General features: G+C 40.5%; 1 protein-coding gene across 1 annotated transcript; it reads left to right on the top strand.

Moving 5' to 3' along the window:
- The first annotated feature begins 19,097 nt into the window (after nucleotides 1–19,097).
- Nucleotides 19,098–19,754, top strand: LOC147604484 (abscisic stress-ripening protein 3-like). The gene is made up of 2 exons (XM_086794708.1): nucleotides 19,098–19,401; nucleotides 19,539–19,754. Exons 1-2 carry the CDS (start codon nucleotides 19,186–19,188, stop codon nucleotides 19,692–19,694), a joined length of 372 nt encoding a protein of 123 aa, XP_086650834.1. The 5' UTR covers nucleotides 19,098–19,185; the 3' UTR covers nucleotides 19,695–19,754.
- The last annotated feature ends 5,482 nt before the right edge of the window (nucleotides 19,755–25,236 follow it).

Here is a 25,236-nt window from a genome sequence, read left to right as displayed (position 1 = left end):
TCTCAACACTCCCCCTCGAGCTCAACTCCATCTCATGTACACCAAGCGAAGCCCTGAATCTGCGGAGCTTCTCTGTACCCAATGCTTTGGTGAAGATGTCAGCTACCTGATCCTCTGTGCTGACATAAACAAGGTCAAGGTCTCCTGCCAAGACCTTCTCTCTGACGAAGTGGTAGTGGACCTCTATGTGCTTCGTACGAGCATGAAAGACTGGGTTCCTGGCCAACTGTATACTGCTAATGTTGTCACAGAAAATGACAACTTGTCTATCCACTGATAGACCCAAATCTCCAAGTAGCTTTCTCAACCAAGCTACCTCACATGCTGCCATAGCAGCTCCTCTGTACTCGGCCTCTGTACTCGATAGAGCAAATCGTAGGCTGCTTCTTGCTGCTCCAAGTCACAGCAGCACTCCCCAAAGAAAACATGAATCCACTGGTAGATCTTCTGTCTGAGATACTACCAGCCCAATCAGCATCTGTGTACCCATGTACACATATCTCTGTCCCAGTCTCATAGAATAGTCCACAATGCAAAGTAGACCTCACATACCTCAGTATGCGTCTCACAGCATCCAAATGCGGTTTTCGTGGAACCTGCATAAACTGACTCACCAACCCAACAGCATAGCTCAAATCTGGTCTGGTGATCGTCATGTAGATCAAATTTCCTACTATGCTCCTGTACATAGTAGGATCCTCCAAGATCTCTCCTGAATCTGCACTCAACTTGCCATTCTGATCCAATGGCACAGAAATAGGCTTACAGCCTGTCATACCATACTTGGACAACATGTCCAAGCCATACTGTCTCTGCAGTAATCCAATACCATGTGGTGACCTAATCACCTCAATGCCCAAGAAATATCTGAGCTCCCCCAGATCCTTCATCTCAAACTTCTGTCTAAGCAAGATCTTTACATCAAAGATCTCTGCATCATGGTCCCCCGTAATGATCAAGTCATCTACATAGATGACAACAAGCACAACTCCTCTATCACCATGTCTCACATACAATGAGAAATCTGCATTGGCTACATGAAAGCCAATAGTGACAAGATATTCAGAAATCTTGTCAGACCATGCTCTTGGTGCTTGCTTTAAGCCATACAAGGCTTTCTTCAACCTGCAAACATGCTCGGGGTGACCCACATCCTCATAACCAGGTGGCTGCAACATATACACCTCTTCTTGCAAATCCCCATGCAAGAATGCATTCTTTACATCCATCTGATGTAAAGACCATTGCTTTGACGCAGCCACTGCTATCACAACTCTCACCGTTGCCATCTTGGCAACTGGGCTGAAAGTTTCCTCATAATCAATCCCATATGTCTGCGCATATCCTTTGGCTACCAATCTAGCCTTGTACCTGTTTACGCTCCCATCACTGTTATGTTTAACTTTGTACACCCACTTGCATCCAATGGCTTTCTTGCCTTCTGGCAATTGCACTAAATCCCAAGTTTCATTTCCATATAGTGCATCCATCTCCTCATCCATAGCTTTCTCCCAATACACATTTCCAACAGGCTCATCAATGCATGTGGGCTCTACAACCTGCACAACCTTTGCCATATATGCATAGTGATGTGCCACATAACCATCATATGTAAATCTCTGCACAGGGTTCTTCACTCTCCCTGATCTTCGCAGCTTTTCATTCATGGCTTCCATAGCCTTCTTTACACCAGGTGTTCTCATAGCTGGGATCCCAAGCTCCTCATCAAGGCTCATATCTGAGCCACTAGACTCTCCATCAACATGAGAATGCCCTGCAGAAATGTCAGGCATACCAAGGGGCTCAACCACTTTCTCTTTTCCTTTACGTGATGTACTAATCACATTTGCAGGGCTGGTATTATGATGCAGCCTGCCACTCCATGGTCTATCAACAGACCCACTAGATGAGGACTCTCCTGGTCCACTCAAAGACTGTGATTGCTGACCTGCATTCTGTGCAACCACACTTCCACTCACATCAGCCCCAACAGCTTCTTTTTCAGCAGCATACCAGCTGCTCATCTCATCAAAAACAACATCCCTGCTTACCCTCAACTCACGTGTAGCAGGGTTATAACACCTGTATCCCTTTTGCTCAAGGGAATATCCAATAAACACACATTTTTTAGCTTTCGGATCCAGCTTAGTTCTCAGCTCATCTGGCACATGCACATATGCAATGCATCCAAAAACTTTCAGATGAGACAAATCTGGTTTTCTGCCAGTAAACCTCTCCTCTGGAGTTACATCATGTATGGCTGCAGTTGGAGTCCTGTTCATGATGTATACTGCTGTAGAAACAGCCTCAGCCCAATAGCAATGCGGCATATTTTTCTCTTCCATCAATGCCCGCGCAATCTCAGCAATGTGCCTGTTTTTCCGCTCAGCAACTCCATTTTGCTGCGGAGTGTATCTGCATGTATACTGTCTCCGAATTCCATTCTTCTTCAAAAATTTAGAGAACTCATTGGAGAAGTACTCTCCCCCTCCATCTGACCTTAGGCACTTTACATATTTCCCTGTTTGCTTTTCAACCAAAACTCTGAAATTCTGAAAGTGAGTGAAAACCTCACTCTTCTCCTTCATGAAATATACCCACACTTTCCTTGTGTGGTCATCAATGAAAGTGACATAGTACCTGCAGCCTCCCATAGAAACGGTCTTCGTAGGACCCCATACATCTGAATGCACAACATCTAGTGCATTTCTGCTCACATATCTATTACGTGGAAACACATGCTTTGTTTGCTTCCCAAATTGGCATGCTTCACATATTTTCTGCATACCTTCCACTTTAAATTTTGGCAGCCCTGTCACAATTCCTTTTGTCTGCATAGACTTCAATCTCTGCACATTTACATGTCCAATTCTTTTATGCCATATGTCTGTGTCTGCAACAACTCCTGAACCATTTGCAAACATCGCAGCACTCATTTCAGGCATGTCTACATTCAACGTAAACATTCTGCCCACTCTGTTGCCTTTTGCAACCAACCTGCACTTGTCTTTGAAATCTTCAACATAACACCCATCAGGGTTAAACCGAACCTGCAAATCCTGCTCAATCATCTGGCCAACTGAAACCAGATTCTTTGTTATGTTCGGTACATGAAGTACATCTGCAAGGTACTTCACTTTGCCATCCTGCATAGATAATGGCACATCTCCAATGTGGGCAATTGGATGAGCAGTGTCATCCCCTGTTTCCACAAAACCTGGTCTTTCCGGGTTTTTCATCTCCTTGAACCACTCCCCATGACTCGTCATGTGGTTCGAAGCGCCTGAATCCACATACCATACATTATCCTTTTGTGCTGCATCAACATTTTCAGACATGGCATTCACGACATGCTGCATAACAAACAACCTTTCATTATCCTCATTATTTCTGCTTGAGGATGCATAGTTGTTTTGCTGCACTTTCCCATTTTGCATGTCAGCCTGCTTTTTATAACATTCTGCCTGCACATGTCCAGGCTTACCACAATAATAGCATTCACGTGCATCATTGTACTGCCTTTGCCAATTTCCACGGCCTCTTTGACTCCCCCTGCCTCTGAATCTTCCTCTTCCACCTGCGTGTTGTTGTTGTTGTTGATTCTGGGACTATTGTTGTTGCTGCTGCTGCTGACCATAATTCTGATTACCTGTTCGGCCACCTCCTTGACCGCGTCCACGGCCTCCTCTACCTCGTCCTCTACCTGAACTCGTGTAGAAGGCCTGTTGCTCTGAACTGTTTTTACTTTGTGAAGACTGTTGGTCTTCACCCAAGTTCTTCTCTTCGATAATCAGCATAGACACCAAATCTGTAAAGTTGGGAATGTTTTCCCGAGTCTGAATAGACGTCTTAAACGCCTTGTATTGTGGCCCGAGACCACGTAGACAGACTTCCACCTTGTCATCATCATCTACTGACACACCACTAGATGCAAGGGATTCCACAATACCCTTTATCTTCAGCGCATAGTCATTCATAGACATGCTCTTTTTCTCCACAGTATGAAGTTCATTCTTCAACTGTATCTTACGTGCCTTGGTATTTGTTTCATAGAGCTTTACCAAGGTGTCCCATGCCTCCTTGGGGGACTTGGCCTCCTGAATGTGCCCAATCATGGTGTCCTGTATACTAATGGAAAGCCAATACATTACTTTCCTGGCTCCTTGGTTCCAGTCTTTAAACTCTTTCACATCTGCAGCAGTCGGATTTATATCCGGTATCTCCGGTGCCTCTTCATGCTCACCTTCTATGTAGTCCCAATAGCCTTTTCCCATCAGGAAATTCGTCAACCTGAACCTCCAAGCATGGAAGTTATTCTTGTCCAGCTTCTCAGCCACAATCTGTGTTATGCCATCATTAGACATCTTGCCAAATACACAATTTCACCAGAAACTGCACTCTGGTTTTTTCTGCACAACCTGCAGTATTTTCTACACAGCGGTACTGTTGTACTCTCAAATGTCACAACCAGTGACTTCAATGTGCATACATACACCCAATGGCAACTGTAGACCTCTTTGCAGCACCCACAGTGTCTGCACAGTCAATCTGTCTTCCTGCAGTTCTTAAAACAGAGTTCTGCAGAGAATCGATGACTTACCCGCAGTGCTCGAAATCGCCTGCTTTCTGAAAAACGGAGGTCCAGACGCGCCCGAAACGCGTTTTCGGCCCGAAAATAAAGTCCGTAAGACTATATAGTCGCCCTATAGCTTCACTCCCGCGAAGAAAGCTCCTCAATCGGAGATCGTTTGCCGGTGCCTCCCGTAGAGCTCCCGACAAGGGTGTAGTCACCAACACAATAGGAAAGAGTAGTTGCAGCTCTTACCCTCGTACCGCTTCCTGTGGTTCTCTTGCTTGCAGCTCAGCCCTTAGCACGAACCAGGCTCTGATACCATGAAAAGATGCAGGGGGGAAGAGAGCTTGAGCTCTTGCAAGCACACACACACACTCACAAAACCCTAATAGAGAACACACAAGGTGAGAGGCTGAAAATCTTCTTCTTCTCTACTCAACACTCAACACACCATATACAAGAATAAGAGTACACAATAATATGGAAGGTACTCAACCAATACATACACGGGTTCTCTATAGTGTGAACCCGACTAAATGAGCTGGCGCTATAACTATGCCAGTCTCTAGAATGGCTGTCACACAGCCTGTCATCCCACTGGCCGCATATCACCCAAGATCTCACCAACCATGCCAGTGGTGTAAGTGTGGGGCCTATCCCCCAGGCGGGTCATCAGTGTCCACCGCCTCACTAGAGCTCGATATCTCAACACGCCTTAAGGCTCAAACTTGAGTTTGAGCCTTGTCTCTCTATGCTAGCGTACCCCTAGCATATGAGTGCACAACTTGGATATCTAGGCTCCAGCTTAAGTCGAGCTTCTGTATAGATTAAGTAAATGCAAGTGAGGCCCCTGCTATTCAAGAAAACTTTTTGTAGCATGCATTAAGTTTCTTAAGTTTGATAGGTTTTGATTTGATATATAGTATTTAAATCCATTTTTTTCTAAGGTTTTGAAACTTTTTTTGTGCTTCACAGGAATGGAAGCTAGCAGAGTGCCCGCTACCTCGCAACCACATGGTGCACCAATCTTTACTCTGGATGCTCTCGAAACAACAACTCAAGCTAAAAGTGTCACTCCTAGAATTAAGGTGGATAAAACCTTCGAATTGAGTAACAAAGAAGGAGTAAAATGGTTTGTGGATAGCTACGATGCTAGTGCAAACTTTAAAGGAGTCCTCCATTTGTTTCTGTCTCAAGGTGATACATCATATGGAGATATGGGGATTGTGGTAGGTGCTAAGGATGATGTGGATGCAAGAGCAAACCCATGCTTCATATGCACTGTATTGCCAGAAGGAGAAACTACAAAAGCAAATAAGCTTTGCTTATCATTGGAAACTTTTCACCCAGCAGACATGCCTGGCAGTAAACTAGGAAAGGACAATTCTATTGTAAAGCTAGGATTGAAGATCATTGACTTTTCCAATCAAGAAGACTCAGTGGTGGATAATGTGGAGGACCTGGTGAAAGCAGTGAGGCATGCAAAGAAGGCTTTGGATTCACGAAAAAAGTCCATACCTGAAAAGGAGACAACAACCACTCAAGTTAGGAAAATTGTGGAGAAAAAAGACAGGGCCATAGGTGAAGGGTGCACTTGAAGCATCTACAAATGCTGGTGCAACTTCTTCAAAACATAAAAAGGAGGGTGACAAAATAAAAGTCCTTGACGTAAGCACAATAGCAGCTGAAGACATGGCAAGCTCTCAAGTGCAAGAAGAGGAGCAAGCACTTGCAAAGAAGAGAAAGGCAAAGCACTCTACAAAGGTTCAAGAAATCTCTTTAAAGAGGCAAAGGACAAAACCAGCAAGTGGTTCAAAGGAGATAGATGCATCTGATGACGAGCTAATGGAGGTTGAGACTCTAAATAAGGGCAGCAAAGCAATTATCTCATTAGAAATAAAGAAGGGATATTATCCCTTTGGTCTAAATGAGGTCTTCAGCATTGATGTGATGAAATGTAATCCTGCTCCTTCAAACTATGTGTATAGAAGGTTAAATAAGGATTGGGTTCGCAAAGCAAGAGGAGATACTTGCAATTTTGATGCCCTGTAATCGTGCTACAAAACAATCCCTTGAGTGATAAACTCGCAAAAGAAGATATTCATAAAGTTGAATATTGGATTATCTCTGGTCAACACTCCATTAGTGCTACAAAAAGCTTGCAAGCTCTAAATATGGCTAAAGTGACCCCTCCACTGCGTCAGCAATTTAGGTTCAGGAGATCAAAGATAATTGTAAATTGTCCGCCCAAGATTTCTCGTGACATTTCCAAGGATGCGAATTTATCTGTTGCAAAGTCAATGCAAAAGGAGCTATTCCTCGATCAACTTCTACAAACTCGAGCACAATGGCATGCAAACGGTCGTCCTAGTAAACCTTTGCCTGATTGGTGTCAATCAACCCAAGATGGATGAGTCTTGGAAGGTACTCTTTTGATTCTTTGCTATATCTTGGTAAATCATAGACCTACATTACTTCTTCTTTACTTCTTCATAGATCTATAGTTTTAAGTATAGCAGTAGCATAAGAAAGATGCATGTAAGGCTTCTTCTCAAACTACATAAACTTAATAGTTTGGTTTGAAATTGAACTTCAAGCCTCACCTCTCTGTGATGGTGTAGCACTTGCATATCTAATTGTGGCTCGAACTTAAGTTGGAGCCTCACTTGCAAGTGCTAGATTTGCATACGGAGGTGATGCTCAAACACCTAAGATCGAGCATCACCATTATATACTAGTTTAGCACTGCAAGTGAGGCTCAAACTCAAGTTTGAGCATAAGCTCCAAATGATTGAAAACCCATAGATGTATAATTCCTCCTAATATTTTGTGATATCTATAGTGAGGGGACTAACTTCTTACTTTGCAACTTTGCAGGCCTTTGTGGAGACCATGGAGCACACACTACATAAGAATTTTGTCAAAAATGATTTACACTTGCTTCTATGTGATGATGATGTATGGCAGAACTGGGTTAAGATCATGAGGCTTTATGCAAAAGGCTTGCTACTAAATACAAAGGGCGAAACTCAAACTAAAGGTCTTGATCAAAATCCCAAACTTCCAACTTTGAAGAGTGGGCAAATTCAGCAGGCACCAGGAACAATCACACTAGGCCCAACGTTGTTTAGGTGCATTTTAGGCCTTCAAAAGAGTGAAGATTTGGTATGATCCACACACAAAAAGATGATGCCTAGACATCTGGAACAGTTGAGATTGCAACTGTTATTCTTTTCATCTCAGCAAGGTTGACAAGTTTGAGGCCATTGATAAGGTTCTCACAAAAAATGTATTCATCTCAGGCTCTAGTGGCCAAAATAGAGAATTCATCGACAAAGGCTTTATTGATGGTCTCATCACAGGGTTTTGTCTTGAACAGAGCTGTGTTGTAGAGATATATTGTGGTGGAGTTGTGCTAGAGGAGAGCTTGCTAAAGAAGAGATGATGTATTGCTTTATGCAAAGATGATTTGGAAGCGATGGCATTAGAATCAAAGTGCTCTGCTCTTTTAGATGGTCACCCGTCCTTGCAAGAGTGGTGTGGTGCAAGTGGCGGCACAAAAAAGCAAACACTAGAGATGATGCAGAAAAAGAGAACCTTCAAAATCTTCACATTGATGACCCACCAAGTACAGAGGACGAAGACGAAGGTGATGACCCACCAAGTACAGAGGACGAAGACGAAGGTGATGATATTGACAACAAAAATGACACAGATGATGATAAAGAAGTTGGGGATGCTATAGACTTTGAAGATGCAGGGCAAAGGAATGAAGAGGACCAAAAAAGCAAACACTAGAGATGATGCAGAAAAAGAGAACCTTCAAAATCTTCACATTGATGACCACCAAGTACAGAGGACGAAGACGAAGGTGATGATATTGACAACAAAAATGACAGAGATGATGATAAAGAAGTTGGGGATGCTATAGACTTTGAAGATGCAGGGCAAAGGAATGAAGAGGACCAAGGGAATGATGCTCTATTCAATGAGGATGCCGAAGACAATTTTGAAGATATTGGAAGGCATGAAAATGATGATGAAGGTGGGAATGGTGATGATATATTGGATTCTACAAAAGCCATGGAAGCTACAAATGTTGGGGTTGCTATGGCCGTTGAGAAGATTGGGGATATAGATGTCAACAAGGCTTTCCAGGCTCATAGCCCATCAAGCTCTCAACCAAAGAAAGGTAGAAAAGTGCATTGATAGTGCTTATTATGAATGTACAATGAATGGTGATCATTGAAAGGAGCTTATCAATCAACAACTAATATTAGCATAGGTTTTGTTCAAAGTGTGGATTTGTTGAAATAATTATTAGTCTTTTGATTAATACATTGGCTTTTTTGGATTCACTTTTAACATTTTTCTATTAAAGTGAATATTTCTATTCTATTTATCCTTTATTTAATGCCAACGTCTAGTACAAATGATGATGCACACTTACTATTAAGAAATTACTCCATATCCTAGTGTAGTAGTGAGCCTCAAAATTAAGTTTGAGCCTAATACAAATGATGACGCACACTTACTATTAAGAAATTACACTTACTCCATATCCTAGTGTAGCGGTGAGGCTCAAACTTAAGTTTCAACCGTACCTCCACTTATGTCCAATCTTGGGGATGTCTTCTAACACAAGGCACAATCTCAAGTTGAGCGATCTTTACGTTGTCCTTGTAAGTGAGGCTCAAACTCAAGTTTGACTCTTATGTTATGGTTCCTAATTCATTATGGTACATCAGTCGAAGTTTAGTAATCTAAGTTTGGATACAAAGTATATGTGTAGATATAAAAATGACTAGTATTGTATTAGCCGTGGTGTATTATTTAAATCCTAAAAGTAATAGCATTTTATTTTAATCTTACAGATATATACAAAGAAGGAAAAGACGAAGATAACATTGCTCAACTAGAACATCATCATGAAAGCCCTACTAGAGAGATCAACTCTCATGATTTAAATGCTAGAAATAATGAAGACAACATGGTGGAGGTAGATCACATCGATGATTCAGCTTTGCAAACATCTTCAAGGCCTTCAAGTGATAGGACTAAAGAGACTAAGGACATTCCTAATTTGCAAGTTAATGTTGAGGTTAGTGAGAATAAAGATAAAGTTAATGAAGAGCTTCAAGAGACTTTTGCAACCAAGGAGAGACAAGAAGATATTGTTGAACAAATTGATGAGGCTACATATGCTACAAATAAAGGGAAAATAGTTGAAATCAAGGACTCTGTGGCATAGGGTGTTGAAGAAATTGATGAGGCTACATATGCTACAAATAAAGAGAGAATAGTTGAAATCAAGGACTCTGTGGTGGCAGAGGGTGCCAAGAAAACTAAAGGTATATCTTTTTCAATAGGATGTTATTTAAGATGATTTATTCAACAATTTTGTGTGTTAAAAAGTATGTTTCTTAGCGAGAGTTATTTTTGCAGGTATAGCTGCTTCTAACAATCACAAGTTAAGTACGCAAGAAATAGAGCAACGTGTTGAGGAGCTACGTTCCGATACACAAAAGAGTAGGCCTCTAGGAATTTTATATTCTTTTGAGAGAGATGGAGATAGATTAGTATTTCAATCTTCACCAACAATCAATACGAAAATGCAATCAAGTCTAGGAGCCATCATCATAGATGAGTATGGGAGCATGAAACGAAAGTAAACTTGTGGATGTTTTGTTGTAATTAGCTCTCATTGATAATATAGGATCACTTGTTTTAATATTGTTAAGTATGTAAACACATTAAAGTGTTATCATTCTTCTGTATTGTATGCAGAAAATATTCCTCGTGCAATCACCACGTGCAATCACCATAAAGAAACATGCACTTATACTTGATCTTAATGGAGTTTTACTCAACAAGGAAGAGAAGAGGCATCCATAAACAAATTGTATTCGAATTGATATTGGTCGCACCACAGTTGTTATTCGTCTCGGGTGTTTTGAATTTTTGGATGAGATTTGCCAGTACTTTCATGTTGGTATTTGGTCCACCATGCTACACAAGAATGTTTGTGCCTATGTAAACACTCTTGAATAGTATGCACATAAGAAATATCATTTCTTTATGGTGTGGGGGGACAAGAAGAATGTTATATCCATAATCTTTGAAAAGTGTATAGGCCAGATAAGCCTACTGTTGAGGCTATGTTTAAACCTTTACTCAAGGTTTGGAATCAGTTCCAAGATATTTGCAATAAGAAGAATACATTGCTTATTGATGATAGCCCTTTCAAGGGATGTGTTAATCCAAAAGACAACTGTCTCTTCCCTGAAAGTTTTCAAGGAGGGCACGACTACGTACTGTGCAATGACCTTCTACCCTACCTTTTAAATCTAAATAATACAAATGACATTAGGTCTATTATTTTGCTTAATCGGCTAGGTCAATCTCCTATCACACATGGCCATAATTTATTTATCGATTTTCAAGATGTACTAGAAGAATGGCTCCAATTCACCTCCCTATTTTTGCGAGAAGAAGTGGAAAACTCATCTTCTACATCTTCACACTTACCATTGTATGGTGATAAGCTAAAGTATGTCCAATCAAGAGGGAAAAAAAGAGAAGTAGACTCTATAAGCAAGGATCTAGCAATGTTGGCATCCAAAGCTGGAGTACCATTACTATCCAAAGACCAGCTAAGCTTGTTAAAAGTGTGTTACAAAAGAAGGATTTTGAGTGATCAACACACTATTGCGTATGCTACTCGCTTGGGATATGATCGTGGTCATCTCATAACTGGAGTTGTAGTAAAAGCATACATATCAAGGCTACAAAAGGCTTACTTGAGCTTATGGGTAGGATAATGTCTGGTTTCATTAAACATTGAGTGACAGTATAATCAGATTCCAACCTAACCCATACTAGTTGTTGCTGCAGGTCGAAGGAAACCATTTCTGAGGTCTAAACGTGCAGTTTGAAGTATGGGATCTGCACAAATATCAAGACTTGTTGGGTGCAGAATGTTTGGAGCCATTTTGTACCTAAAAGCCCATAAGATAGACTTAGGCTTTGGCCAAAACAATGTGCTTAGATGGGTTTAATTTTTGGATTGTACGAGCCAAATCTTTACACTATTGTATCAAGAAATCAAATGCCTCCAAACTTACTGTCATTTGATTATCTCTTTTGTCAATATTTGCAATTCGATTGCAATAAAGATATGTTTATTTTTTATTGAAGATATTGCCTTGTCAAGGTGTAAGGCTATGAATATCATAATAATTTAATTTGGATAGACTCAATTATCTCAATAGTGAAAATCTTTTATACATCATATTCAATAAATTTGATGAAATTTAGCATTGACAATATACTCGCTCTTTTATTTTTTTGGTTGAACTAATGAGGTATTGGAGCATTTGTCTATGAAGGTTTAAGACCATCCATATCATGGATGAATTTATGTTGTTGGCACATAATATATTTATTCAAAATTTTGAATGTCCATTAACCAAACATTTTGTTTTCAACAGGATATGTTGAAGCATATAGCTTTGATTTCAAGTGTACAGAAAACTTACTATTGAGGTGGCACCAATCATTGGTGACTTATGTACCTAGAGGCAAAAGAGTTCCACCACCCCCAGATACAATAAGGAAACAAAGAAGAGTATTGATACTTGAACTCAATGGTGTTTTACTTAAGACCATTGAGATGCAACATGGTGATGTATATCCAGAGACTGTGCCAAACATATGCATCTTGTGGAAGAGAATACAAGTGTTTGGCATTTGATTCGCAAAGATGCATTCACTTTCCTTGATTTTTGTATGCAATGGTTTGAGGTATGGATCTGGAGTACTAATAGACTACAAAGGACTCGACGCATTCTTGAGTTGTGCTTTCCTCGGCACCATCAAAAGTTTAAGGTCGTAGAGCAGGGCATGCAGCATGCCAAAAGACGGATCTTCTTATTGGATATCGATTTGTATACCACAAAAACTTGGATGTAGCATGGAGAATTTTTCATGACCTGGATGGAAATAACACGCTAATTTTTGATGATACCCTCTATAATGTAATGTGGAATATGCCCGGAACCTACTTGATTTTTCCAAAGATGTGGAATCAAAATATAGAGGAGCTTCAAAGTTTTTTGGAGACAACAATCAGCGCATGGTTACTTGGTTGGATTTATGCAAAGAACAAACGGGAGTATACTTGCAACACTTTAGTAAATGAAGCAGCTTATGATAGAGAAACTTTGTATGTATTGGAGCAATACATGAGAAAACGCTATGTTTGAGATACAATTTGTACTCAATTATTATCTTGACGAAGGGTTTTTGTCTTCGGATGAATTGTAAACTTGAATGTAACAATCTCATTGAATGTAACAAGTGTTCTTTGGCATTATCATCCCATGTTTTTACTTCAATGTCCCTCAAATTTGAGCATATATATCATGATTTATAATCTTGAGATAGTGTCTAAGATGGGTCTGTGGATCAATCGTAAACTTAGCATATTGTTACTGTCATTGAGATTTACTTTTTGTTTTGTTGTTTCTAACACCACACCCTTTAGAGATCTCTCATTTCTAAGGTTCCTTTTTATAATGATATTTAGAATTCTTTTGGCAAATTAAATAAAACCCATGTTTTTACTTCAATGTCTCAAAGTGGAGATAGTATTTCACATTATCTTCTTCATATGAAAGGTGTTGTATAATCTCAATTAAGTTTAGTGTCATGTTTTCCTTGTCCTTTCAATATTGTTGCATTGACGTATGTATTTATACAACTACAAACAAATACGCCAAATCGTTGTGTCAAGATATAATCTATTGGCACAAAGAGTGCACCAACAAATAGATGTTAGCTCAAACTACACAAAAATACCGAGTTTCCAACCAATCCTATAAGAAATGGGACTCAAATAATTCCCAAAATTCCTAAATTTATCTTACAAGCAAAAGCTCTACACTGCCTCTCATCAAAAACCTCTACATTGATTTCCCTCAATCCAATCAAGTGGCAAAGATTTCAAGGACTCTTGTTAATGCACCTGGCAATCAATGGGTCACAATATGGATATTCAAGGATGCATAGTTGATATCTTGATTGCATTGGATTAGTTTTTGTTATGATTGAGATCTGCTTCCAAATGCAACATGGTTATGGAAATTTTTTTCCAAACTTGAGTCAAGATGCATTGAGAGGGTGCTAATTGGATGTCACATGATGCTATGGGTATGCCGGATTGCATTGGTGCAAGGATATGCAAAGGGGATGCTTGCAGCTGCCATTTGGGCATAATATGGAGATTTTCCAGAAGTGAAAGTCAGTCCAAGAGGTTTAGGGTCGACCCAAATTGGACACCTACACTTCATTTCCCATCCTAACACCTTCTAAACAAGCTAAACGGCATACCATTTGGAGCTATTGGTGAGTGGTTATACCTGTTTTTCATAGGGCTGCCCTCTTTTGACAGTTTGTAAACCAATAGTGATCTTATGTACTGAACTTGATGGGTGTGTAGTAGTACTACTCAAAGGGATCTTAACAAGCTAAAGATTTCCCAAATTGGACTCTTGAGTAGGGAGTTATGACCCATTTTTGGTAAAAGCTTGTTGAATTAAAACCCAAAACAGAGAGTATTAGGGCCCGAATTGAACCTAAACTAATCACAGGCTTATTCCTCATCTCATTACCTTTACATAGAGCCTTAGTTTGTTCAAATCGGATAACCCCAACTCTACTTTTTGGTAATTTTTTTAAAATATTCCATTATGGCCAACAAGCCAAAAGGTCATCCCCCCAGAAGCTATCATTGGTCAATGGAAGACATGGAAGGGGAGGAGTTCATGGAGCATGGCAACATTGATGTAATGGAGGAGTTGGAAGAGCAAGTGATTGTTACAAACACTATAAAAGCACTTCTCCATCAATGGGGAAAGCTTCAAAGCAAATTAAAGAGGAGGCAAATATGGGAGGTCTCTTTCTTCTCCTCCCAAAAGGGCTCCTTGATCCAATTCAAGAAGATAGGTGACTCAAGGTAAAGGGTAGGCACAGGGGCGAGGAGCACCGTGAAGTGTGTAATACTTTGTACTACAATTTTGTGGTCAGATTTTCGCTCGAACGTGTTTTGGGGACCATTTGCGTGGTTTTTGGTTTCCTACACACATCTTTAGGGATCGGCAGATTTGCATTGTTCATTGGATTCTGGAGTAGTTTTGTCAAATCTACTACAGACAGGTGTGCAGATACTCGAGAAAGCATCTACGGGCCTCACTTCAATGTCATCAACCTCTGCATCTTATGAGTAAAATTTTTACTCACTATATTCTGCATTTCTTTTATACACCTTGCAGGTCTCCATTGTAAGGGACCTTATTAGAGCCACCTTGGTTATATCAAAGAGCACTCAATACTTTGCAGGTTGTGTGATTACTTGCTTGGGTATTATCATAAATGGCAGACAGCTATGTATTTCAGATGTTATCCGAAATTGTTAAGGATAAGCTTGATGAGACCAACTTCCCGTTTTATGGTCCCATATGATGCCGCTTGTAGCCAAAGGGCTATGGAATGTTGTGGTTGTCTTGAGAAACATCCTTGTTTCTCTGATGAACATGATGAAGAAGGTGCATTTGTAGACACGGACTCAGTTTCACATTGTGCATTACCATAGCATAACATACCTCCTACACAGGAACAAACAAAGTGGGATGGAAGAGATGTGCAAGCACATGCATTTCTTGCTTTGTCAGTAAAGAGGAGTATCATTCCTCACATTCGGTCATGTAAGACTGCTAAATATGCTTGGGATGCACTTACATCATTGTACCAAGTACGTAATGAAGCACGTGTTGCTTATATACACAAGTAATTAGAGTCAAAGCATATGGATGAGGGAGACTCCATGGACACTTTTCTTATAAAAATCAAGGATTTTACGGAGTAGTTAGTCAGTGTTTTGTAAATGGTGGAACAATCATGCTTTCAGATGTATTATATGTACCAGGGATCTAGAAGAACTTGTTGTCTATCCCTACCATTACTAAGGCTGGCTTCGTAGTTTAGTTTGAGGATGATAGATGTATTGTTCGTGATCGCAGTGACAGCAAGACAATATTTGTTTTCTGGTACTTTGTCTCATGGTCTTTACAGTCTAGATACATATGAAAGACAAAGGTATGTTATATGTACAGTTTCCGCCAACAAAGGTAATGGGTAATGCTAAGCTGTGGCATGCACGCTTTGGTCACTTGAACTTTGGCAGTTTGTTGTGTTTGCATAAACATGACATGGTGTCTGAGCTACCACATCTTAAAGCCCCTATCAAACATGTTTGTGAGGGTTGTATTCTTAGAAAAAAGCATCAAGAGCATCATTTCCCAAGAGAGTTCAGTTAGAGCTGTCCAAAAGTTGTAGCTTATACATAGTTCCCAAAGATGGTTCAGTTAGAGCTGGCCAAAAATTGCAGCTTATACACACTGATGTATGTGGTCCTATGAGGACACTATCTATCTATTGGGAGCTACCTCTATTTTGTCACATTCATTTGATGGTGGTTATTCTAGACATACCTGGGTATATCCATTGAAACAAAAATAAGAGGTTTTTACTCAATTTTTATGTGCTTTAGAAACTTTTCTGCTATGGTTCAAAATGCTTCTACATGTAAGATTGGTACCTTGATAGGGGGGAGTATATCTCTAAGGAGTTTTATGTATACATGGGTGATCATGGGATAAAATACCAATGTATTATACCCTATATACCTTAACAAAATGGTGTAGCTGAATGTAAAAATAGGTCTCTCATGGAGATGGCATGTTGTATGTTCAAAAGTCAGGAGTTAGCTCATGGTTTTTGGCTAGAAGCAGTCATGTGTGCAACATATATTTTGAACAGGTGTCCTAAAAAGGCTTTGTTTACAATAAGCCTTTTGAAGCTTGGAATGGCAGAAAGCTCACTTATGCATTTTTGGTTGTCTTGCTTATGCACTTGTGCCTGAGCAACTTCACAGCAGCAGCAGCACAAGCTTGATAATAAGGCTGTTAAATGTACTTTTGTGGAATATAGCTCATAAATTAAGGGTTATCATCTCTATCATCCTGATACCAAGTGGATTCTTGTGAGTAGAGATGTTGTATTTGTGGAAGATGCAATTCAGCCCTTGCTTTCATGTAAAAACAGCAAAATGTATGTTCGGAGGACATAGTTTACACTCTCCTTCCATTGTTCAAGGCATGACACATTGATATAGAGCATTTTGATAATCCAAGGGATGCTGAAAATAAGTGCACACAGGTTATAAATCAACATGTTTTTCATCCCACATATCAACCTATTTGATGAGGCAAACATGGATGATGCAGATGATGAGAAAAGAAGGGAAATCGTGGAGTGAAAAAGTATGCCGAAATTGCTAGTGCAAACACTACGTGACAGCAGCTTATTTGATGAGGCAAATGTGGATGATGCAGTTGATGTGAGGAAAGAAGGGAAATCATGAAGTCAAAAAGTATGCCAAAATGGTTGGTGCAAAAACTAGGTGATAGCAAATTGGCCACTCCTTTCCTAGCAGAACACATATGCAGGCTCTCATCATGTATCTAGGTTATGCTCTTATTGCCAGTTTATGTGATGAAGAGAAACCTGTCTCCTTTGATGAAGCAAAGGAATCTGAAAATTGGATGAGTGCTATGTAATTTGAGTATGATTCAATACTAAAAAATGATATATGGGATTTGGTAGACTTCCTATTGGCAAGAAGGCCATTGGTATGAAATAGGTTTATAAGCTCAAACGTAGGGTGGATGGCACTGTTGAGCGATACAAAGCTAGGCTTGTTGTTGCAAAGGGTTATGTACAAGAGAAAGAAGGCATTGACTATGGTGAAATCTTTGCACCTATATGTCTTATGACTACCATGCAGACTATCATTGCATTTGCAACACACAAAGGTTGGAATGTACGTCAGTTGGATATCAAAATTGCTTTCTTGAATGGAGATTTGCATGAGGAGGTCTATGTATCTTAGCCTCATAGTTTCGTTCAGAAAAGTCAGGAATCAAAAGTATGTAGATTGAAGAAAGCTTTATATGGTCTTAAGCAGGTTCTGAGAGCGTGGTATAAAAATATGCATGCATACTCGGTTGCACAAGGTTTCTACAAGAGCCCAACTGATGGTACCCTCTATATTAAGGAGAATAAGGACGTTTTATTGGTCATCGTATTATACATTGATGACATGCTGCTTACAAGCCCTGATATGATGATTAGAGAAGTATTTTGAGATATCAGATCTTGGACCATTGCACTATTATTTGGGCATTGAGTTTTGGCAGCATAATAATGGCATTGTTATGCTCTGCAGAAAAAATACATACATGCATTGTTGAAGAGGTTCAATCTTAAAGACTGTAAACCTATGGCTACACCTATGGAGCTAGGTTTACGACTAAGCCTTAAAGATGTAGGTGACTCTTTTGATGCTGGCTTATGCTGGCTTGTATTAAGAAGCTGTTGGATACCTTATCTTATTGTGTAACACCAGTCTTGACATTAAATATGTGGGCTCAATATTGAGCATATTTACGCATAGCCTAGACACAAAGTATTGGTAGCCTATCAAACAAGTGTTTTGCTACCTAAAGGGTACTAAAGCACTTTGGGTTATTTTATCTCAAGAGGGGTAAGTCACACTTGCATGCATTTATAAACTCAGACTGGGCTAAATTTTATGATACACGAGTGTCCACAAGTGGTTTTTGCTTTTGCCTTGGTGATTCATGTATATCATGGCTCAACAAAGAAGCAAACCACTATGGCCACTTCTAGCTGTGAAGTGGAGTACAGGGTAACATTTACAGCTATAGTTGAGTGTGTTTGGTTGAGGCGTCTTATTGTTGATTTGGGTATTGGAGAGTCCTCATACACTACCATCTTCACTAATAGTCAGAGTGCTATGGCAGTTGTGAGGAATCTAGTTTTTCATGCTCGCACAAAGCACATTGAGGTGCACTATCATTATGTCAGGGAGAGATGCTATGCAAGGGAAATCAGCTTGGCTTATGGCAGATTTGTTCACGAAGGCTCTCCCACGATAGGAGTTTGAAGCTTTTCGCAAAGCTTTAAACTTACTTCCCTTTAGGGACTAGTATGGGCTCTCTATCATAGTCCAACGAGTCTGGCACATCTTTGTACTTCTAGTGCAAGTTCACCCCTTGTTCACATCATCACTCGTCTCGCAGGGGGGATTTGTAGCCATATTCGGTAGTGATGTGTGGAATACATTAAGACTAGCCGAGGTAATTTTTCCTTCTTTAGGAGGTTTTTTCCCTCGTGCTAGTATACACCCATGTTGGGGTGTATACTAGATTTAGCTTTTTCCTTATTATTATCCATAGGTCTCAAATTTAGGAGGTGCCATGTGACTTCCATGATCCATGCGCGGCCGAAAGCGTGTAGTCGGCCCTGGCCCCCACTCCCACACGGGCCTCAGAGTCGTTGGCACGATGGTCCTCCCGTTATAAACGAGGGCTTAGCCACCCATCATCTCATCCTAATCCAAGAATATATCCTCAATCCTCCTTGTGTCTCTTCAGCCAATCATCTCTTTGTCCTCTAAATCTTCCATAGCCATGGCTGACTCAGGCGAGCACCGCGATAGGGGACTCTTTCACCACCACAACAACAAGAACGAGCAAGGCGACGTGGTGGTGGAGAGCACTCAGGTCTGCTCATCTGCAACTGTCGTCGATGGAAAGCCATTCGATGCCAAGGTAGAGATCAAAAAGCACGCCCACAAGGAGCACCTCGCAGAGGCTGGCGCCTTGCTAGGAGGAGCCGTGGCCATGGTATGCACCTAATATAAACAACCTTTGCCCTTGTCTTCACTTAATTAATCATCTTAGATCAACCATTCTACCCATTATAGTGACGTGATTAGGCCTAATTATCTTTGTGGGTATTGTGTTTTGTTTGCGTCGTGAAGTACGAGAAACATCAAGCTAAGAAGGATCCTGAGAATGCCCACAAGCACCACATTGGAGAAGCCGTAGCTGGGGCAGTGGCCATTGGGTCCGGGGCGTTTGCTGTGCATGAGCGCCATGACAAGAAGGACGCTGAGAAGGAGGGCAAGCACCACTAGATCTCTTTAACACTTTCAACTTTCGGTTGCTTTATTTCATGATCGCCTATCCTTCCGTTTTATGCTTTGGCAAACTGGCGGTGTTACCACTGTCTCGTTAATGTGATGTTTAATGTGATGTTCTTTGTCTTATACTCTGATATTTAGTTTGAAATCGCAAATCCCATGCACAATTGTGAAATCTCATGCACAATTATAAAATCGAGTGCGCATTGTGAAAGGTGAAACTGCCCTTTTTTTTTATTTTTATCATTTATATATCACAACAAATGTGTGGAAGGACAAAAATTCAAAATATACCAAAGGTAATATTGAGGTAAGAACAAGTAACATTATAGTGCTAGTTAGGAGGACACGAAACATATTACATTTCATGATAAAATCAAAAAGTCAAAATTTCTACCACATGGAGATGCTTATACTTGTATTTATACCATCAAGAAATAGTAATATTCTACATATTCTTGGTCAACTGTAGAAGGAGTACAACAAAAGAAAAATGGAACTCTGGCCTATTATGAAGTAGCTTTTGTGAGCAGGTTGTGAGCATGTCCTTCGAGACATGTTGAGCTATTTTTTCTTGATGGATGTGCATATGGTCATTCACATCTTGCCTAAGCACTATCAATAACATGAAGCAGTAGGGTAGCTCTTTACAGCTTTTGTGAGTATGTCTTTCAAAACATGTTGAGCTATTTATGCATATGGTTATTCACATTTTGACCAAGTACCATAAAAAACATAAAATATATATGTTTACAAGCAAAATATGTCTTCGCCAGTGTTTATCCTTTTCATAAATGCACAACATGAACATGAGGGATGTGTATATATTACCACTTCAAATAGTGGTAACTCCTCGTCAGTATCCTTTTGTTTTTAGACATAAATTTTTTTAAACGTCACTAAGTTTGTGTACAACTCCACCACTAATTATCCAATCCATGCTAAATTTGTTGAAATGTTGCTTTTGATATACCTTTTCTATAAGGAAATTTATGGCTTTTTGTCTTAACAAGGACATTGTCACCATGTGTGAAGTTGTTGACGTAGAGATCCTCCAGAGAAATACTACTATTAAAGCTTGCACGAATAAGCTTTTTCGCTTCTCCAATTTTCAGGGATTTTTCCTTTGCAATGGGTCATACATTAATAATAGGAATAGTAGGGGATGGATGTAAAACCATTGTTTGAATCTTTCATGTATGTCTAACATTAATGCTGCAGAAACAACACATCTTACTTTTTGTCCATCGTGCTAATTGAAGCTACATCCCCACCTCAAAGCTGCATATCACATTTACGACCCTTTTGCCCAATGATAGCACTTTACCCTGCTTGTCTTTGGAATTCTCCTAATACTCCACTTAGTGTTATGAATGTCTTTTCACATTTCTACTAGTTATTTATCTATGTGTCATGCTCCTTTGAGCTTATTGTCACATCCTTTGCCTTTAAAAAGTATACCCGATCTACTGTCACACAAAGCTCGAATAGTCTTCTTATCCCCCTTAAATTTGATCTTATCCCCCTTCTCAAGGGACTCAAGTTCAAAGAATTGGTGAGTGCCTATTACTCTTCCCTTAGGTGAATGCATTGAGTTCCCTCTTGGAGGTGTGGTAGCCCATAACAGATGTGTGTGAACACATTAAGACCAACTGAGGCACTTTTTCCCTCTATAGGAAGTTTTTTTCCCATGCTAGTATACACCCATCTTGGGGTATACTGATCATTCTTGTACAGCACACATTCATTATCTATCCATTATCTCATTGTGTGCTCTCTTGAGCTTCTCCACTCTGTGTGTGTGTTCCTGCAACCCTATTTCCAATAGCCATCCCCACATGCTAATAGAGGGCTCACAATCACGCTTGGATTAATGCCTTCACATGCTAATAGAGGGTCCACAACCACAACTAGATTAATGTCCTTTGGTAGTCTATAGAAAAAGGATGTCCTATGGATTAATGTCCTTTGGAAATGTATAAAACTACAATTTCAAGATGGTTTAGCACAGTAGCTAATGACCACTGACTTAGCCACATCGATATGGTGGTGGTAATTATAAGTAATGCAAGTTGGAAATTTGTGATATGGGCTAAGTTTGCCTTGGAAGCTTGGGGGGAATCCATCTTATCTCGATAACAATTGGAGGATTTTGGAGGTTGTAACATTATCAAAGGAACTGTTAGCTCTGGGTTGGTTGTGGATGGGGGGCATGGTGTTGAGGTTTAAAGTGAAGTTGAAACATTACCCTCACAAAAGATGAGTTCTTGTGGTTTTTCTCACTTTGATAATGTTACAACCTCCAAAAGTTGGAAGCTTGGGGGGAATCCATCTTATCTCGATAACAATTGGAGGATTTTGGAGGTTGTAACATTGTTAAAGGAACTGTTCGCTCTGGGTTGGTTGTGGATGGGGGGCTTGGTGTTGAGGTTTTAAGCGAATTTGAAACATTACCCTCACAAAAGATGAGTTCTTGTGGTTTTTCTTACTTTGATAATGTTACAACCTCCAAAAGTTGGAAGCTTGGGGGGAAGCTATCTTATCTTGATAACAATTGGAGGATTTTGGAGGTTGTAACATTATCAAAGGAGCTGTTAGCTCTCGGTTGGTTGTGGATGGGGGGCTTGGTGTTGAGGTTTTAAGTGAAGTTGAAACATTACCCTCACAAAAGATGAGCTCTTGTGGTTTTTCTCTTTACCTTGGGTAGCCTAAGATGGTTGCACAAAACCAAGCATCCAAAGAAGACCACTTGGAAGCAAAAAAAAAAACCTTGTAGGTATCGAGAGAACACACGCTAAATACAGCGCAGGTAAAAACAGAGGCGCACGCCTTGTGCTCCACAACTCCCCCCCACTTGACCCCCTACATGCTTCCCTTCCAAGCTCGACCTCGCCTACATCACCATCTTCATGTGGAGGCTAAAAAATAGACACAGATATTGAGAGAGCGTACACTAAATACAATGCAAGTAAAAACAGGTGCGCACTCCTTGTGCCCCTGAGAAGGCCATCCATTTTGACGGAATCAACACGACCTCCTTCGAGACAGTGATGTGGTTCTGGATGACCCAACAGTTTCCCACATTGCCATGGTGAACGACCAAGGCTTCAGTGCCACCATCAACGCCATCAATAGTGGACTCGAGTGCGGTAGCTCCTCAATTGCGAATTTCAACCAAACCGGGTGGAAATCTCAATCAGTCCGGTACCTTGTGCTACCAACAAGGTTGCACTGACATCTATTATACCTCTACATTAATCATCGATCATGAAACAATATCACTCACATCATCCACTTCAGTATCATAGACTACAAAGGTATTCCTATTTTTGTCTCTTTTAGATTCGAATAAAATAATGGTCACTTTCAACACTAAAGTTGTATCTTTGGTCCACTTTCAATACCTAGAGTGTTATTTGAGAAACGGGAGAAGGGCACGTTCTCTTATGTTTAAAAAATTTTGGGGAGGACTCTCCCAACTTCTTGCCATACTTCTTTATGTTTGTTTTTTTTTCCACTCACACAAACAAGCACAAAATTCATATGACTTGAACAACAATGTTTAACTCAGATTCAGATGTGCGAACCAATTTGTAATTATCCTTTTTGCAAGGTGCTTCAAGATCTCCATTGATCCAAAGTGTAGGCGTGTGGTTCATTGATAGAGAAGACGTGGCTTTAGTACCCTTTCCAACTATATTTAAAGATTCATGTTCGTTCTATCACTTCATGTACAAACGAATAAAGCTACTCAAGCATTCTAGTTTTTGAATGTAGGTTCTTCTGGTGCCACTTGTGAAAGGATGTAGATGGCTCTGAGATTGTAATAGGCAAATGGATTTAGCTTTTTCCTTCTCATTATTATTATCCATGGGTCTCAAATTTGGGTAAAAAGTTGGTAATGAGCTTTGTGTGGGTAGCTTGTGAATCAAATTTATTACTCGCCAACGAGGAGATGCCATGTGAGTGTTCCATCATGCAGGCTTTAAATTTGGCACCCATACGGGAGCCTTTCACAATTTCAAGTGCCAAATGACACCTCCGTTTTCTGGTAAAAGTGCCAACGTGGCACTTTGAAAAAACAAGGGAAGTGCCCAATGGCACCTAGCCTTAGGGTAACGTCGTCAAGTTCGGCGAGGTTAAGGCCGGCTCCCAGATCTTTGCCGACAGCAGCGGGGGCAACCCGTTACCCGAGCCTGGTGCACGCAGAGAGCATCTTGGCCATCTGGGTGTGCCAGGTGGTGCTGATGGGCGCCGTGTACGGTGGAGGGATACCGCGTAGCCGGGGGCCCCTGGCCCTCGACCCCAGCTTTGAAAACGGTTCTAAGTTCCAAGGCCTAGGGCGCCCTTTCGAGTCTGTGTTCAAACGTAACCCTAAACCCAGTCCTGGTGAACAAGTCGTCTGCCTTCCTCGTCTGCGGGGCTTACGTCCCTCCTTCATGGTGGCAAGACCGAAACAAGGGTCTTGTTCAAAATGAGCTTGGCGATCGGTGCTGCTTGCCCTGTGCACAACCACCATAGATGTACGAATCACCACTTTCGTGGTAGTCGAGCCCGGTGACCATGCCTCTGCTAGCCAGCCTTCGCAGGTTTTCGACTCCCAGCCTCGAGGTGACCATATCGCTCGTGAGGTGACCATATCGCTCGTGCCAATGCCGGTCTTTCCTAGTCTATGTGATTGCTACACACGCATGCTGCTCTTCTACCTCTGATTCCTCCTCCACTTCCTCTGATTCATTTCCAAGAGCCTCATCTAATCGATACAAGTTCTGAGCGATTAGCGATGTGAGCGACCCACTAGAGTCCCTAGCCAGTTCGATCCCTGGGGCTTGCCGAGTGCCGACGCTTTCGCCGAGTTGAAGGTGAAGGAGCTGAAGAATAGCAAAGGCCCCATCGTGACTGGCAAAAGCCCCATTGAGTCTCTGAAATTAGAACACCAAAAGACCTCTACCTTTGAACTTCCAAGGGTATTTCAAAGGTTGATGAGCATGCTATATAATGAGAGATCTCTACCACTTTGAACACAACGCTTTCACATGATCTGAAGGTCTTTTACTAGGTAATATCTAATAGTAATAATCACATAAGTTTTTTTTCATGTTAAGTGTATATTTAGGTTTATGAGTATCTAGTTGTTGAGATCAATTCATGCATGTTCATGTCTAACTTCGTAATCTTTCTATGGTTTTAGAATGCAAGAGACCTAATTTCCTACATCGTCTTGCTTGTGTGCCATCTTGGATTTCAAGTTAGCGACTCCAAGCTTCACATTCCAGGTACCAAAATTTTTATTTACAATCATTGTATTCTTATTTTCATGCATTTTTGGTGCTTATTTACACTCATCTGAATAGCTAAAAGAAATGCATGATTCTCATGCATCTTTGGTGCTCATTTAAACTCATCTGAATAGCTAAAAGAAATCCATGATTCTCATGCATGTCCCTATCTTTCTTTTGAATCTATAATTTATATGGTTGTAGCATGACATCAATGTCTATAAAATGAAAGAGATTAACATTAATTCAAGCTAAGA

This window comes from Cibotium barometz, chromosome 61 (genome assembly GCF_041138505.1).
Source record: "Cibotium barometz isolate CiBa-2024 chromosome 61, ASM4113850v1, whole genome shotgun sequence".
Lineage (NCBI taxonomy): Eukaryota > Viridiplantae > Streptophyta > Polypodiopsida > Cyatheales > Cibotiaceae > Cibotium > Cibotium barometz.
Note: the sequence above shows the minus strand (reverse complement) of the source record. Positions and strands in the feature narration are given on the sequence as shown.